The sequence below is a fragment of the Hippocampus bargibanti genome, linkage group LG06 (assembly GCF_051943395.1).
Source record: "Hippocampus bargibanti isolate YZ-2025 linkage group LG06, ASM5194339v1, whole genome shotgun sequence".
Lineage (NCBI taxonomy): Eukaryota > Metazoa > Chordata > Actinopteri > Syngnathiformes > Syngnathidae > Hippocampus > Hippocampus bargibanti.
The window spans coordinates 27,215,681-27,233,981 of NC_142739.1; the positions used below are offsets into that span (position 1 = coordinate 27,215,681).

The 18,301-nt window shown below is 38.5% G+C and overlaps 1 protein-coding gene across 3 annotated transcripts in view; it reads left to right on the forward strand.

Moving 5' to 3' along the window:
* Positions 1-18,301, forward strand: part of cadm4 (cell adhesion molecule 4) — a 218,583-nt gene that overhangs the window by 172,635 nt on the left and 27,647 nt on the right. For all 3 annotated transcript variants that reach the window (XM_088998548.1, XM_088998549.1, XM_088998547.1), the window contains exons 2-4: positions 10,279-10,425; positions 17,024-17,311; positions 17,423-17,584. In XM_088998548.1, the coding sequence (XP_088854674.1) occupies positions 10,279-10,425; positions 17,024-17,311; positions 17,423-17,584 (597 nt within the window). The remainder of the gene's footprint in view (positions 1-10,278; positions 10,426-17,023; positions 17,312-17,422; positions 17,585-18,301) is intronic.

The window sequence follows — 18,301 nt, forward strand, 5'->3', positions numbered from 1 at the left end:
CTTGTAAATTCCATTCAATCTCAGTTATCCAGCTAGCTACCGAGTTAGCTATTCGCTATTTTTAAGCTATCCAGGTACTTTAAAGTCACAAGATTTTTTTTTTCTGTGGGTGAGCAGCGGCAGCCTCACGCGCTAGCATTCACTCAACCCGGAAGTCACTCAACTAGATAGAAACCTAGCTAGCTAATCAGAATCATCTTTATTGCCAAGTACAGTAAAGTCTCGTTATATCGATATCGGATATATCGATAGTCCCGGTTATATCGATACTATTTCTATGCACGCACGGAGAAAATTACATGCAAACAGGGTCGGATATATCGATAGTCCCGGTTATATCGATATTTTTTCGGACCCCCTTGAATATCGATATGACGAGACTTTACTGTATGTCGAACACACAAGGAATTTGTTTCCGGTCGAACACGCTGCACTAGTATCATCATCAAGAAATTGCAAGAGGCACTATACAGTTCCATTTGGGCTACTTACTGTTCATATAGTTAATGGCTTGGGGGAAGAAGCTGTCTGCTGGATTTGGTGCGCATGGATCGGTAATGGATAGCTAATAGATAGAAAGCTAGATAGCTAATAGAAAACAAATAGATAGCTAGCTAGATAGATAGCTATTTCAGCTCCTTGTTAGGAGAACCGACTCGTTCGCGAACGACACATCACTCATTGTGGCGCACCGTGTGTTTCCCGAAAAATAGTTCGTATGCCAAGATTATATTCTCGCTAATTTAACGTTCGTAAAGTGAAAAATTCGTTAGCTAAAGCATTCGTAAGACAAGGTATCACTGTATATGGAGGTCATTAAATATTCTAATGGATTCCCCAAATTCATAACGCCCCCCTGAGAGGAAACCATCATTACAATGCCGCAAAAAAATAAAATAAAAAGAGTTCGACGAACGACGAGGAAGGTGGCGACCGGGTGGCGGGAAGCTAATTGGAAATTTAACGAATGGGGTTGAAACGTCAGCCGATAAAGCCGAACGATGGCAAGTTATGAGACCAAATTATAACAAAAACGCATTGAACGAAGGGTCGCCAATTGAACCGGCGCAATTTGATGCTGATTCCATTGATTAGCTTCTTCCTCCCGGAGTTGGAAAGTTTGGAGAGGTTGAGCTAGTCGCGGATTAAGATGGAGGGTGAGGGGGGGAGAGTAGAAACAAGCAGAGAGAAAAGCTGAGCTGCTGCCAATTAAAATAAACCAAAGCGGAGCAAAAGATGAAAGCGGGACAGGGGGGAAAAAAAGCAAGATATCCACTATTGACTCATTTTGTTCTATCTTCTCGTCCCGTTCGCTCGCTTGCTCTGCACCACTTCCTTCCACGCAGGAAACGCTGCAATTATGCAGCAGACTTGAGCTGCAGAACAAATCACATTTCGCAGACGTGTAGGGTGCAGGGCAGGGGGGGGGGGGTATACAAATCTGGCAATCATTCCCACTTGGTCCGGCAACCCACCAAACCTAAAAAAAAAATGGAGGCTATTGTGAAAAAGAAAAGATGGATCATGAGGAAATGGCGTGAGGAAGACCACAACGTTTAGCGCATCACAAGATGAGCTTCGTAGGAATAAGGATCAGGATGGAGATGAGCATTCCGGGCTCGGAAAAGGTCGACTTTGAAATCAGGGATGACCAATCGAGTCCCTGATCCAAGCCTGTTGGATCTCCAGGGTTTCGGCACCAAAAATGTTGGATCAAAGTTGTTCTTCTCCTGGTCTTCGCTTGAGTTGGTCTAAATCAGGGGTGTCAAAGTCATTTTTTTGCCGCGGGCCACATTGTAGTTACGGTTTCCTCTCGAGGGCAGTTATGAATTTGGGGAACCCATTAGAATGTTTTAATCCCTTCAAATACAGTAAAGTCTTGTTATATCGATATTCAAGGGAGTCCGAAAAAATATCGATATAACCGGGACTATCGATATATCCAACCCTGTTTGCATGTAATTTTCTCCGTGCGTGCATCGAAATAGTATCAATATAACCGGGACTATCGATATATCCGATATCGATATAACGAGACTTTACTGTATTACATATAGAGCACACCGCAAATTAATGAATAACTCGTTTTCAAATCTGAAGTCAAGAATAATGACTTTTATTGTGGTTGACATCCAAAAATATGAAATTTTGGCTCAGATTTTAGCAATCATCATGGAATTTAACAAGTTTGATTTGCTTTCGCGGGCCGAAAAAAATGATGTGGCAGGCCGGATTTGGCCCGCGGTCCTTGACTTTGACACCTGTGGTCTAAATAGTCAATCAGCAGTAATCGAAATGTTGAACAGAAAGATTATTTATTCTTGGAATGGCACAGAGAGAAAGAGAGAGAGGTCAGTGGGGAATAAGGGCTGCTCTTCCCCCACAGATGTTATTTATACATTAGTGCACAGGTCTCAAAGTCAAGGCCCGCGGGCCAAATCCGGCGCGCCACATCATTTTTTTCGGCCCGCGAAAGCAAATCAAACTTGTTAAATTCCATGATGATTGCTAAAATCTGAGCCAAAATTTCATATTTTTGGATGTCAACCACAATAAAAGTCATTATTCTTGACTTCAGATTTGAAAGCGAGTTATTCATTAATTTGCTTTGTGCTCTATATGTAATATTTGACGGGATTTAAACATTCTAATGGGTTCCCCAAATTCATAACGGCCCTCGAGAGGAACCATAACTACAATGTGGCCCGCGGCAAAAAAATGACTTTGACACCCCTGCATTAGCGGGAATAACCTCATTTCAAACGGAGCCAATCGGCTGTGATTTAAGGCGTGGAACGTTAGACTGAAAACTGATATTAGAATGGTTGAGTAACCGTACACACTACAAATACATGAAGTTATAAGGTAAACTACATATGTATATATAGCATATACTAAACTTAGACACAAATGAGTCATGGTGAAATGTGCACGTCTGTTACAAGCTAAAATGACGTTGTTGCATGTTGTTGCATCCATTGACGAAAAGAGACTATCTCCCATCTCCTGTCCCACGTAAATCTGTTGAAATTCCAAGCCGCGACAATTCCACATCTGCATCAAATTAATACTCTGTTGAGTTTTTCATTTTTCTATCATGTCAATCAAAAATGTCGATTGTTTTTTAGCCATTATTGAATTTTCAGCCTTGGGAAAATACTCATGCCCGTTTTTAGACCAGCAAAGCTCCTGTACCATGTAAATTCGCTTCAATTCCAAGCTGCGACAGTTCCACATATGCATACTCTGTTGACTTTTTCATTTTCTGTCATGTCAAGCATTGGCTGTTGTCATCTATTATTGACTTTTCAGCCTTAGGAAAATGCCCATACCTGTTTTTAGACCCTGCCCCACGTAAATCCACTTCAATTCCAAGCCGCGACTGTTCCAGATACGCATCAAATTCATAGTCTGTTGACTTTTGCATTTTCTGTCATGTCAAGCATTGGCTGTTTTCATCTATTATTGACTTTTCAGCCTTGGGAACATACCCATGCCTGTTTTTAGACCCTGCCCCATGTAAATCCACTTCAATTCCAAGCCGCGACAGTTCCAGATACGCATCAAATTCATAGTCTGTTGACTTTTTCATTATCTGTCATGTCAAGCATTGGTTGTTGTCATCTATTATTGACTTTTCAGCCATGGGAAAATGTCCACGCCTGTTTTTAGACCCTGCCCCACGTAAATCCACTTCAATTCCAAGCCGCGACAGTTCCAGATACGCATCAAATTCATAGTCTGTTGACTTTTGCATTTTCTGTCATGTCAAGCATTGGCTGTTTTCATCTATTATTGACTTTTCAGCCTTGGGAACATACCCATACCCGTTTTTAGACCCTGTCCCACGTAAATCCGCTTCAATTCCAAGCCGCAACAGTTCCAGATATGCATCAAATTCATACTCTGTTGACTTTTTCATTTTCTGTCATGTCAAGTATTGACTGTTTTCATCTATTATTGACTTTTCAGCCTTGGGAAAATACCTATACCCTTTTTTAGATCCACAAGGCTCTCCTCATTCCACTACACCGCTAGTCGTCGAGTGTTTTGGGGAGGTTTTTAATGGCGGAAAATGGAGATGAAAGTACGTTTGATGTTGGCGGATTAGGTGGCAGCAAGGTGAGCAGAGAGGACGACAAAAGAATGAAAATGTGGTAAGGATGATGTTTTATTTATAGAGCGGAGCTTCACCCCCCCCCCCCCCCCCCCCCAACCCCCACTTTCCCAAACCACCTTTCTTTGCTCTGCATTTGATTGGCAGATTCTCCCCAAAGGAAAGAAAGCGAGACGAGAGATGGTATGATAATTTTAGACGGCGAGATGAGGCTGTGCGGCTCTCCGCATGGAGAAGTAAACTGTCATTAACCTGGAGCAGGCGTTCAGACCCCCCCACCCCTAACCCCACCCCTTCCACCTGAACCGGTTATGCACATCCGCAAGCATAGAAAAGTGGCTGGCATTGCCCGGAGGGGGTGATGGGAAAATTGGACGTTGGGATGGCTGACCCCCAGCGTGAAAGCGACGAGGCGCTGTTATTGTTTGAAATGAGAAGCGGTAATAACGCAAAAGGGTCTCGCTTTGTCATCCCCTCTGCATCGATTCTCTTGTAAATCCTCCGCCCGCCCGTCGAGGCGACACGACTTCCTGGCCGACCTCCAGTGGGGAAAAGATAATGAGAGATAATGAATAGGTAGCGGCATTGGTGGCCAGAGGGGGGTGGTGGGGGGTATGTGGCCCCTCCCTTTGTCAAGGATGCGCAGGGGTTCATTTGAGGCGATCTGACACAGCACATCTCCGATGTTGATGCACTTTCAAGGATGGCGCGAGGCCGTCACTCAGCCGGCTGACTCGGGTGGCAGCAGCTACAATTTACCGACAGTAAACGGTCCACCTGGCAACCTCCCAAATCTGCCCCCCCCTACCCTTTTCTGTAATGTAGTGACTGCACCAAAGCCATAAAAAGGAAGTTGCTGCATGGCCTCTGGGCCTCGTCAAGGAATTAATTCGGATTACGATTGATCAGAATCAGAATCAGAATCAGAATCATCTTTATTGCCAAGTATGTAGGACACACAAGGAATTTGTTTCCGGTAGAACACGCTGCACTAGTATCGTTGTCAAAAAAACTGCTAAGTGGCACTATACAGTTCCATTTTGGCTACTGTTGAAAGAGTTCAAAGAGTTAATGGCTTGGGGGAAGAAGCTGTTTAAATGTCTGCTGGATTTGGTGCGCATGGATCGGTAGCGCCTGCCTGAGGGGAATAGCTGGAAAAGGTGGTGGGCAGGGTGCGGAGGGTCCAGTAGGATTTTCCGCGCCCTAGTTTGGATTCTTGCAGTGTGCAAGTCCTCGAGAGTTGGTTGGTTGGTTGGTTGGTTGGTTGGTTGGTTGGTGGAGAGAGATGGTTGGGGGAGTTTGACCAAAGGTTGTCAGGGATATTTGGGACATCAGAATCAGAATCATCTTTATTGCCAAGTATGTAGGACACACAAGGAATTTGTTTCCGATCGAACACGCTGCACTAGTAACATGGTAATAAAACCCCAAAAAAATAAGTAAACAAAATATTTAATCAATAATTGGAAATATAGAAAAAAAAGGAACAAAATATATAAATAAATAGAAAAATGGAAAAAAAGATACATAAATAAAGAGCTAAATAAATAAATATGAATAAATGTGCGTAAATAAATATGTTAAATAAATAAATTAATTAATTAATAATTGGAAATATAGAAAAATATAAATAAATAAATAAATAAATAAATAACTATATAAATAAATGGAAAATGTAAACAATACAAAAATAGATAAATGAAAATAGAGCTAAATATAAATAAATAAATAGATATAGAGATGGATGGATGGATGAATAAATAAATAAATAAATAAATAAATGGGTAGATATACAGATAAACAAATAAATAAATAAATGAATGAATGAATATGAATAAATAAATGGATAGATAAATGGTTAAAAAAATGTACAAATAAATGAATGAGGAAATAAATAAATACATAAATACATGAATAAATAATAATAATACATTTCATTTATAAGTGACATAAATAAATACGACTAATAATAATAATAATAATAATAATAATAATACATTCGATTTCTAAGCACCTTTCAAAACTCTCCAGGACACTTTATAGTCACAGAATCAGTTTTTTTCTGTGCCTGAGCAGCGGCGGCATGTCTTTTGGGGCATTTTCCTTAGTTTATCAGGCTCCGAATAGTCGCTGTTTGCCCCCGCACCCCCCGCCGACCCATGAAAGCCATCATTCAGCACGACAGAATCCAGCATTGCGCTGCTGATTGAATTCTTTTCCTCTTGCCGGAGGTTCTATTGAGTGCCATCACTTCGTTATGACATGCAGTAAAGTACTTTGTGTTTGAAAAGAATTGGGATGTGTTGCCGCCGTAAATAAACAGACAGGGAGGATTGGGGGAGGTTATAATATATTGCCCCCACTTGAGCGGAAGGAAAAACTTATTGATGAGGAAGCCGCCAACTTGGACAATCGACGTCACTCTGCATTCTCTTTGGGTTTTTTTGTATTGCCGCTTGTGTAGTTATTTTGTGATGGGCGCATTTCAACGGACGTTAGATTTATAGGTGGTGTCGTATGGATTGCTTTTCTTCTTCTCTTCATTGTTGTTGTTGTTCTTCTGTTCCGCATTCTTCTTTGTCTAATTCTTTGTCTTCTTCATCTCTCGCTGTTTTGTTGTTGTTGTTGTTGTTTTTTTTTTTTTTGTCCCGCAGGATCGTTTAAGAAATTGTTGTTGTACTTGGAAAAAAATTAATTTGTGGAGGATTTTTTTTTTTTCATTTTCAAAACATTTTCAGGGAGCCAATAGGGCGGCGCTAAAGTGCCACACGTGCTTCTCCAGCCGCCAGCTGCTGACAACCGCTCTAAAATGTCAGTTTTCGTAGATTATTATTTTTATTTATTTATTTATTTATTTATTTATTTATTTATTTATCAGAATCAGAATCATCTTTATGGCCAAGTATGTAGAACACACAAGGAATTTGTTTCCGGTCGAACACGCTGCACTAGTATTTATTCTTTATTATTTGACATTTTATTTTATTTCACATTTTATTTTAATCAATGTATTTATTTATTTATTTGACATTTTATTTTATTTCACATTTTATTTTAATCATTTTATTTATTTATTTATTTATTTATTTATTTATTTGACATTTTATTTCGCATTTTATTTTAAGCAATGTATTTATTTATTTATTTATTCATTCATTTATTTATTTATTTGACATTTTAATTTATTTGACATTTTATTGTAATCAATTTATTTATTTATTTATTTATCTGACATTTTATTTTATTTGGCATTTCATTTTGATCTATTTATTTAAATCTATGTATTTATTTATATTTATATCTTTATTTATCTATGCATCAGTTTTTATTTATTTATTTATTTTAATCTATTTTTAATCTATTTTTTTATATTTCTCTTTAGTTATTTATCTGTTTTTCTATTTTTTGTATTTAGAATTTGTTTATCTGTTTATTTATTTTAATCTTATTATTTAAATCTACGTATTTATATTTATTTATTCAAATCTATTTATTCGGATCTATTTTTTACTATTCATCTCTTAATTCATCTGTTTTTTTCAATTTATTTATCTATTTATTTATATTTATCTCTTTATTTATTCGTCAATTTATCTGTTTGTCTATTTTTCCATTTTTATTTATTTGTTTACTTTTTACCTTTTCATTTATTTATTTATTTATTTATTTATTTGTTTTTTTTTATGTATTTATTTATTTGAAATCAACTAAGCCTCTGGTGATTGCAACAAACTTACATCCGAGTAGCACTGCCAACCGTGATTTGTTTGATCGTTGTTTATTGATAAAAATAGCAATGGAACGCAAGAATACGGCATCTACTCTAGCGAATGAGACCGTAAATAGAATAATTACATTCGAAATGCATACGGCATGTCGAGTACATCCACGTCCACCTTGGTTTTCTCATACAGCGGCCACGAGCGTTCATTTTTTTTCTGAGTCGCATAACAGCTATTAATATGGCGGCACTCATTTGCCAGAAAACGCCTTCTGGGGCCGTCTAATCCGTTTGTATTTCCATCCCGGATTTGAGACTCTTTCCTCCTCATTACGCTCGGGCGTGCGGCAGTCACTCTTCTGTCTGAATGTTGACAAGTCACTAATGGGAGAAGAGAGACGTGGCGTGAAACTTGTCAAGATGCGGAGCACGGTGACGCTAATGTCCTTTTTCAAACAATGGCGGCCTAACTTCGGGGGTGCTCGCTGCATGAGTAATAACTGCCATTAGAAAAATAATTACAACCAAGATGGCAAACTGTGGCGTTAACCAAAGTGAGAGAACGCATTTTTAAAAGACACCATTTTTGTGTTTGCTAACCGACATCATAAAAACGTTTGATAGCATCTAAAAAACCCAAAACACGCAGGCTGATATTTTTAGTCTAATGAAAAACACCAGTAAAAATGACTTAGTGTCCCAAAACTATTCAAAATGACCCCGGAAATGGCGAGTTTCAGAAGGTCCCGCCCCCTTGTACGTGATGTCACGCCAGGACGTCTTCGCCTTGCTCTAGAATCAAAACAATGGCTTCAGATTCGGAGAAGATGCTTTTTTGTTACTCATCCAGTTATGAATATGATTCAAATAGTTCTGAAGAGGAAAGCATAAATGTTTGCAATCGATTAAAGAAGTACTTGTGTCTCAATACGAGCCGTCAGGACTGCAATGTAGCGTCCCAGAAAATGCACCAGATGGCGCCCAAGCTCCGTTGGAAATGGGCTGATTTGTCGACTGGAAATTTGGGTCAACTAGTATCAAATACAGTGAGACCTCAACAAAAAGTGTGTATCTCAAAAAAATGTTCCCATAGGAAACCATTAAAATGGGAATAATCCGTTCCCGGGTTTCCATAAAATATACTTTTCAACTAAATAAGCCTTAAAACTCCACACAACATACCTTATTCTATATATAATAAATATGCTATTGTATTGTAATGAAAGAAATACACTGCATTGTATCATAGTCACTTTATTTACATTTGTGATGGTCATTGATGGCTTGATGGAATGGCGTTGGAGGTCGAAGGTCAAAGGGAATTGCTGTTTGGAAAGAGAGGCACATTACATGAGGACTGTAATTAAAGAAATAAACTGTGCTGTAAAATAAAGTTTTATTTACCTTTTTGATGGTCTTTGATGGCTTATGGAAGGAGAGTCACCTTCCATAAGGACTGTTGGTAACTTAACCTCTGGTGCTGTTCGATCATGTGCTTCCGCCGAAAATCACTCCGCCTGCCGTGGTGGGTGTGTATTATGAAAATAGTGCTTATTATAAGGTTTCATTTTCGGAAATTTGACATTTGTAAGACGTTTGTAAGATAAGGTCTTTGTATTTATTTATTTATTTATTTATTTATTTATTTATTTATTTATTTATGTTAAAAGATGTCACAAAAATGATGCCAAAGTATCAAACAAGTGCATTGAAGTCATCCACGTTCAAGACCCGCATTTCCCGATTGCAGCAAAAGGCGCGACCTACTTTAATAGATGCCGTTGAGACACCAAAATAAAGTTTAAAAATAGATTTTCAAAATACAGTAAAGTCTCGTTATATCGATATTCAAGGGAGTCCGAAAAAAATATCGATATAACCGGGACTATCGATATATCCGACCCTGTTTGCATGTAATTTTCTCCGTGCGTGCATAGAAATAGTATCGATATAACCGGGACTATCGATATATCCGATATCGATATAACGAGACTTTACTGTAAGTGCAAATCATATTTTCACAACACAACAGTGGTTGTAGCTGTTGTGAAAGCGCTATCTAAATTTGGATGTATTGTATTGTATTATATTGTATTGTATTGTAGTGGATTGGATTGTAATTAGAACTAAACTAAACTAGAAGAAAACTATTTTCATCACAGCTTTCTGCTAAAGGTGACGAGCAAATTTCAGAGTGGTTTTTTTTTCGCTCTTCTTTTTCTATTATTCTGACAATCGTCTTTCCGAACCCCCAAAATCGCATATCTCCATTTTGTTTTGCTGTGTCTCTCCTTTCCTCTCAAGCACGGCTCTGAGCGATGAATCACTTGCGAGCGAAAGAAGGCCGACAGTGTTTTTTTTTTTTCTTCATTTTGAAAGGTGGCATCGAAATAGAACTGTGATGTAAATTATTTTTTTCCTGCTCTTTGTCCTCTTCCAGCGTGTTGTCAGGCGGTGCAGGCGGAGAACGTCACCGTCTTGGAAGGCGGAACAGCCCAGATTTCCTGCCGCTTGCAGAATTATGATGGCTCCATCGTGGTCATTCAGAACCCACGTCGACAGACGCTCTTCTTCAACGGAACGCGGGGTGTGTATATGTCGAAAGAAAACCAACATACACGTTCACACTTTTTTAACTTATTCACTGCCAGACAATGTGCAAAAAAAATGTGTCCAGTGCCAGGGTTTTTGTCGTCGCCAGGACAAAATATATACCACAGGCATGCTTCAGATCTGGATTATGCATCATTTTACGGATTTGAACACACAAGATTAAAAATAAATGAATAAATAATCATAAAATAAAAAGCAATAAAATATTACAGATATGAATAAAGTAAAATAAAATAAAGTATCAGCAAGTAAAATGCAATGAAATAATAATAATAATAATAATAATAATAATAATAATAATAATAATAATAATAATAATAATAATAATAATAAAATAAAGGGTATTTTGAACTCGTTCACTGCCAGACAATGTGCAAAAAAATGTGACCAGTCCAGTGCCAGGGTTTTTGTCATTTTCACTCAAATTCCTGGACAAAATATATACGACCAGTATCTTTCAAATCTGGATTATGCATCATTTTATGGATTTGAACACACAAGATTAAAAATGAATGAATAAATAATCATAAAATAAAAAGCAATAAAATATTACAAATATGAATAAAGTAAAATAAAATAAAGTATCATCAAATAAAATGCAATGAAATAATAATAATTATAATAATAATAATAATAATAATAATAATAATAATAATAATAATAATAATAATAAAATAAAGGGTATTTTGAACTCGTTCACTGCCAGACAATGTGCAAAAAAATGTGACCAGTCCAGTGCCAGGGTTTTTGTCATTTTCACTCAAATTCCTGGACAAAATATATACGACCAGTATCTTTCAAATCTGGATTATGCATCGTTTTATGGATTTGAACACACAAGATTAAAAAAAGAGAAATAAAATAAATAAAGTACCGTAAAATACAAAGCAATAAAATATTAATCATATTAATAAGGTAAAATAAAAGAAAGTATCCTAAAATAAAATGCAATGAAATAATAATAATAATAATAATAATAATAATAATGATAATAAAATAAAGGGTCTTTTTAACTCATTCACTGCCAGACAATGTGCAAAAAAATGTGACCAATCCAGTGCCAGGGTTTTTGTCATTTTCACTAAAATTCTTGGACAAAATATATCCGACCAGCATCTTTCAAATCTGGATTATGCATCATTTTATGGATTTGAACACACAAGATTAAAAAAAGAGAAATAAAATAAATAAAGTACAGTAAAATACAAAGCAATAAAATATTAATAATATTAATAAGGTAAAATAAAAAAGTATCCTAAAATAAAACGCAATAATAATAATAATAATAATAATAATAATAATAATGGGTCCGCTCCAGTGCCAGGGTTTTTGTCGTTTTCACTTGAATTCTAGGACAAAATATATACGACAGGCATCCTTCAAATCTGGAATATGTATCATTTTAGTGACTTGAGCACACACGATAAAAAATAGATAAATAACATAAATAAAATAAATAAAAGAAATAAAGTACCATAAAATAAAATAATAATAATATTAATAAAGTAAAATAAAATAAAGTATCAGAATCAGAATAGCTTTAATCGTCCCACAATGGAGAAATTTGCAAGTATCATAAAATAAAATGCAATAATAATAATAATAATAAAATAAACACCCTGAATAAATAGTGTCTTTTTAACTCATTCACTGCCACACGATGTGCAAAAATGTGTAAAAACACAGTGAAATTTGGACTCGTTTCAACTTTGATAGTTCAAAGGCTGAGTGTAGACTGCAAGGTTAAAATAACACAAGCCATCTGTACACTTGATGCAAAAAGCTATCAACCCAGCAAAACAGAACACAATTGATGAAGAACCAGGTAAAATTATCGCAGAGAAAGCATCTACAAGGGATCATTCCTCAAGATGGTGAAAGAAGAAGGCTACGTTCCTTATCAAGTGTTTAATGCTGATGAAACCGGCCACTCCATTCCATCAACGACATCACAAAGGTAAATAAAACGACTTTATTATACAATACAGTGTATTTCTTTAATTACAATTCCATAGACATTTATTAGTCGTAAAATAAGGTATATGTTGTGTAGTTTTAAGGCTTAGAAAATTAGAAAGTAGAAAATTATGTTTTATAGGGACCTGGGAACGGATTATTCTCATTTTAATGGTTTTCTATGGGAAATAAATTTTTGGGATACACACTTTTCGCCTTACACACTCTGTCTGGGAACCAATTAAGTTAAAAAAAAACAGCTATTATCTCCTCACACGTCATAAAATTTCTGAATCAACGAATCACGTTCGACATCGTTCTAAACGAGGCACAAAAAAAGCCTGCTGATGTTTTTTATTTGATGAATTCATTTTCTCTCACCTCTTTGAATGTGACTTTTTTCCGTCTTTGCTTTAGAAATTGAAACGAGCACAATTCCGTCAGCTTTCATCTTCCTCCGCCAAGCAAGTTGCACATTAAAATCGACAAATAAATAAATAAATAAATAAATAAATAAATAAATAAATAGTCATCCTCTAATTTAGTTTGCGCTTCTTTAACGGGCTGCGCATTGGCAACGGTTTGTTTGGTTCCGCCGCGTGCGCATGGCGACGCAAAATGGCTTCGCCTTGCCATTTGAGCTTATTCCTCATTAAAAAAGATAACCGCCGAGTTAATTGAGGTGACTGTTTTATTTGCTAGCCAAACTACGCGACTCCTTTTAAAAAAAAAGGGACAACTCCCAGCGCCGTTAACCCCCGACGATGCGCCGCGGATCTTCATTAGCGCCGCCGACTCGCTGTTGCGCTCAAATTGTAGCATGGCCGCCATTTTGAGTTCAACCTTGGCTCGTTTCACCTTATAATCACTTCTTGTCGGTAAGCTAACGTCGCCTCTAAGCAACGCGCGCGCGAGAAAGGAAATAAGCTAACATCATCGCTAACATTAAATGACATTTAGGAGATTGCTTCTTTAAAATAATTGTTTGTCATTTGTTTGACATTTCGGCTTGAGGCTTGCCAACACTAGCTACATGGAAAGGATGGAGCACTGTGAGGTCCACATGCTAACATGCTAATGCTAACAGTCAACTCCCGAGTTGCTTTGTCTCGGTTTTAAATGAATAATAATAATATTAATAATAATACATTTCATTTCTAAGCGCCTTTCAAAACACACAGGATAAGTTTTTCTGTGGGTGAGCAACAGCAGCCACACGCTCAACCCGCAAGTGAACTCAAATAGATAGAAAGCTAGCTAGCGAGATTATAGCTAGCTAGATATTTAATAGGTAGCCAGTGAGATAGCTGATAGCAAATAAGGAGCAAATAGCTAGCTAGCTAGTGTAACTCTCATGGTCACTTTACAGTCAGTGGATATGTGTTTTTCTGTGGGTGAGCAGCGGCAGACTTGTGTCAATTGTTCTAATAGGCCACCATCAATTGCTATCTTGCTGGGTCCATATTAGCTATCTACCTCGCTATCTATTGACTAGCTAGCTAGCTTTCTATCTATTTGAGTTACTTACTCAATTGTTACATACTGTATTTCTACTAAGTTTACCCAATTGGCTATCTAGCTAGATATTAAGCTAGCTACACTAGCTAGCAAGCTATTTGCTCCTTATTTGCTATCTATTTGCTATCAGCTATCTCGCTGGCTACATATTAGCTATCTAGCTAGCTAGCGATTGACTAGCTAGCTAGCTTTCTATCTATTTGAGTTACTTACTCAATTGTTACATACTGTATTTCTACTAAATTTACCCAATTGGCTATCTAGCTAGATATTAAGCTAGCTAGACTAGCTAGCAAGCTATTTGCTCCTTATTTGCTATCTATTTGCTATCAGCTATCTCGCTGGCTACATATTAGCTATCTAGCTAGCTAGCGATTGACTAGCTAGCTAGCTTTCTATCTATTTGAGTTACTTACTCAATTGTTACATACTGTATTTCTACTAAGTTTACCCAATTGGCTATCTAGCTAGATATTAAGCTAGCTACACTAGCTAGCTAGCTATTTGCTCTTTATTTGCTATCTATTTGCTATCAGCTATCTCACTGGCTACATATTAGCTATCTAGCTAGCTAGCGATTGACTAGCTAGCTAGCTTTCTATCTATTTGAGTTACTTCGTCAATTGTTACATACTGTATTTCTACTACGTTTACCCAATTAGCTAGCTAGCTAGTTATCAAGCTAGCTACATTAGCTAGCTAGCTATTTACTCCTTATTTGCTATCTATTTGCTATCAGCTATCTCACTGGCTACATATTAGCTATCTAGCTAGCTAGCGATTAACTAGCTAGCTAGCTTTCTATCTATTTGAGTTACTTCCTCAATTGTTACATACTGTATTTCTACTACGTTTACCCAATTAGCTAGCTAGCTATTTATCAAGCTAGCTACATTAGCTAGCTCGCTATTTGCTCCTTATTTGCTATCAGCTATTTCGCTGGCTACATATTAGCTATCTAGCTAGCTAGCAATTGACTAGCTAGTTAGCTTTCTATCTATTTAAGTTACTTCCGGGTTGAGTGAATGCACAGCAAAACGTATCCCGTGACTGTGAAGTGATCGAGAGTTTTTAAAGGCGCTTAGAAATGAAATGTGTTATTATTATTATTATGGACCAACTGGAGACACTCGGGGGAGGACCGGCTCACTCCAAAATAACATTTCACTAATTTAGCCCTACCAGATTCAAGTTGAGTGCATGTCATTCATGGCCTCTCCGATTTTCTGTCTCACCCAAGCATTTGCCGCCGCGTATTCGTTTGACTAAAGTAGATGGACACCCTTGCTGGTAATGCGGCGGTTAAGCGAATTAATCGCCAATACTCTCAGCGCAAGAACATGAATGGGAGACATTAAACCCTCTGATGAAGAGGGCTTAAATGGACATTCCCCTTCGCCGGTGTTAATCTTCAACGATTACCCGCGTTGCTAGAGCGGCTTTGACTTGTTCATCGTTAGCGCCCCCCCCCCCCGCTCCCACTCGCTTGCTACGACATCCACTTCACGAGTCAAAGTGGCCGTCGCGAAGGAAACGTTCGCTACGCCGCTAACGGCAAAGTACCGTGAAGTATTTCTTCCTCCTGTCAAGCTACCCTCCCCCCCCCCTTACCCGAGTGTGCCCAACTGTCCAAATAAAAGCATTAAATTAAACCTATTTTTACAAGCGAGCCCCCGAAGAGCGGTCGTGACGTTTTTATTTTGTTTTATGAGAGAAAGGGGGCAGAAGTAAGCCAGCAATGTGGTCGGTGCAGCTAGCCAAAATGGCCACCAACCCGCATGCAAATGAAACCGCACCATAAAGTTCAACTTGGACTCGGCGGGTGGCGACGTGACATTTAGTTGCCATTTAGTGAGATGGGGGTTGCCATGTTTCTAACGAGCCCAACCAGTTAAGTCCACTGCGCTATAAAAACTGTTAAACGTGGATAAAGAATCAATGAGAAGCAATCGCACGCTGATTTTACATATTTTGCCGCCAAATTTACACATCCATGCAAAAATTTTGTCAAGCGTCAAAGGAACATTTTTATTCCGAACTTCGATTACGGCATGAAAAATGTAGTCCAGCCACTCAGGGTAACAAATACCTCTCCCGAAACGATCCAACATATACCTCTACTTATGAAATTAATATCTTCTGGAAGACATTTCTTAACAAAAAAAAAGTTTTTAAATTGAGACGCGTTTTCCATGTAAATGACCTAATCCGTTCCAAGGCCCCGCAAAATTCAGGCCGAATTTTTTTCTGAAGCATAAAAATGCACCAAAATATGTCATAAATACATGTTAGAATTAGATTATCGCACAATAACTGAAAGTTGTGCATAATCCCAAAAAATTAAGAGCAGTTTCTCCTCATATTTCATCAAGAGGTGCCAATTTGACATCCATGGATTAAGAATCGATGAGAAGTAATTGCATGCTGACTTTACAAATTCCGTCGCTAAATTTTCACACTATTGCAAAAACTTTGTCGAGCGTCAACAGAAAAAAAATTGTTCCGAACTTTGATTACGATGTAAAAAATGTAGTCCAGACCTTCAGGGTAACAAATACCACTCCCGAAACGATCCAACATATACCTCTACTTATGAAATTAATATCTTCTGGAAGAAATGTCTGAACAAAAAAAAAGTTTGTAAGTTAAGACGCATTTTCCATGTGAATGACCTAATCCATTCCAAGACCTCACAAAATTCAGACGTAAATGTTTTCTGAAGCATATAAATGCACCAAAATATGTCATAAATATATGTTACAATTAGATTATCGTACAATAAATGAAAGTTGTGCGTAATGCAAAAAAAATAAGAACAGTTTCTCCTCATATTTTGTCAATACAGTAAAGTCTCGTTATATCGATATCGGTTATATCGATAGTACTGCTTATTACGATACTATTTCTATGAACGCAAGGAGAAAATTTACATGCCGCAGGATCGGATATATCGATAGTCCGGTTCTATCGATATTTTTTCCGACTCCCGAGAATATCGATATAACGAGACTTTACTGTATCTTTTTTGTTTTTGTGATTCCATGACAATTCTACTCATACAATTGCCTAATAAAACGACTTGTGATCCCGTCCTCCAGCCCTGAAGGACGACCGCTTCCAGATGGTTCTTTTCACGCCAAGGCTGGTGCGTATCACGCTAACCAACGTCAGCGTCTCGGACGAGGGCGGCTACTTCTGCCAGCTCTACACGGATGCCACGCACCACCAGGTGGCCACGTTGGCCGTCCTGGTTCCGCCTGAGACGCCTGCCGTGGAAGTGAAACAGGAGGCGGTGGAAGGTGGCGAGGTGGAGCTCAGCTGCGTGTCGCCGCGCAGCAAACCGCCCGCTAGCTTGCGCTGGATGCGCAATGGCCGTGAGATTCCAGGTACGGAAACGGAGCCTCATCCGGCACTTGTTCCTACTTGTTTTTCTTCTTCTGCATTTTTATTTTTCGGTCCCTCCCCTGCCGTCATCTGATCTACCGATCTTCCGGCAGGTGTCGTTTCCCAGCAGGACAACGGCAAGACGGTTAGCGTATCCAGCACCATCCGCATACCGGTGGAAAGAAAAGATAATGGTGCGGCATTGAGCTGTGAGGCGCTCCACCCGGCGTTGAGCAACCAGAAGAGGATCCGACACTACCGCTTGGATGTGTTCTGTGAGTATTTCGATAAGATTTCGGCCATCTTTGCCGTTCAACGGGCGCACCGTATTGTACTTTCAACATGCACACCGTATCGTACTCCCCAAGAGTCATCATCTACCCGTTCTGTGAATGATTTAAAAACATAAATTATTCCATTTGTACTGCTACGACAGCGGCAGTAGTAATTTGCGTCAAGATCGGAAGCCTCGTTTGTCACGGCGACAAGGGAGCCCGTTTTTCGGCCGAATCCTATTTCATCTGACGGATATTTGGCGCAGAAGCGGCTCTCGTTAAAAGTCGATACGTCCAGATGTTATCGATGCAGTCAGACCCACGGTCCCCCGTCGGAGGCCGGCGGAGGCCCGTTAGCGTGGGCGGCGTCGCTCCCATTTCATTGCTCTTCTTGCAGTGGCTAATTAGCCTTGAATAATCACTCGCACTCCCACGTTAAGACAAATTTCTACGTCTGGGTTGACAAATACTGAATACTGAAGTTCAGTCAATAAGCTCTGCGTGAGATCCTCTTTCGATCCCTGCAAGGCGATTCAGCAGTTTATCATTTCGTTCCCGTGAGGAAGAAACTTCCTGTGCCCATATATGGTAAGGTTGTTGTCAGGTAGAAACTTCCTGTGCCCATAAATGGTCTCAGGTTGTTGTTTTGTCCACAAAAGGACCAATTTTCGGAGTTGATAACAGCTGAAATTGTTATGATTGATGATCTAGTTTATG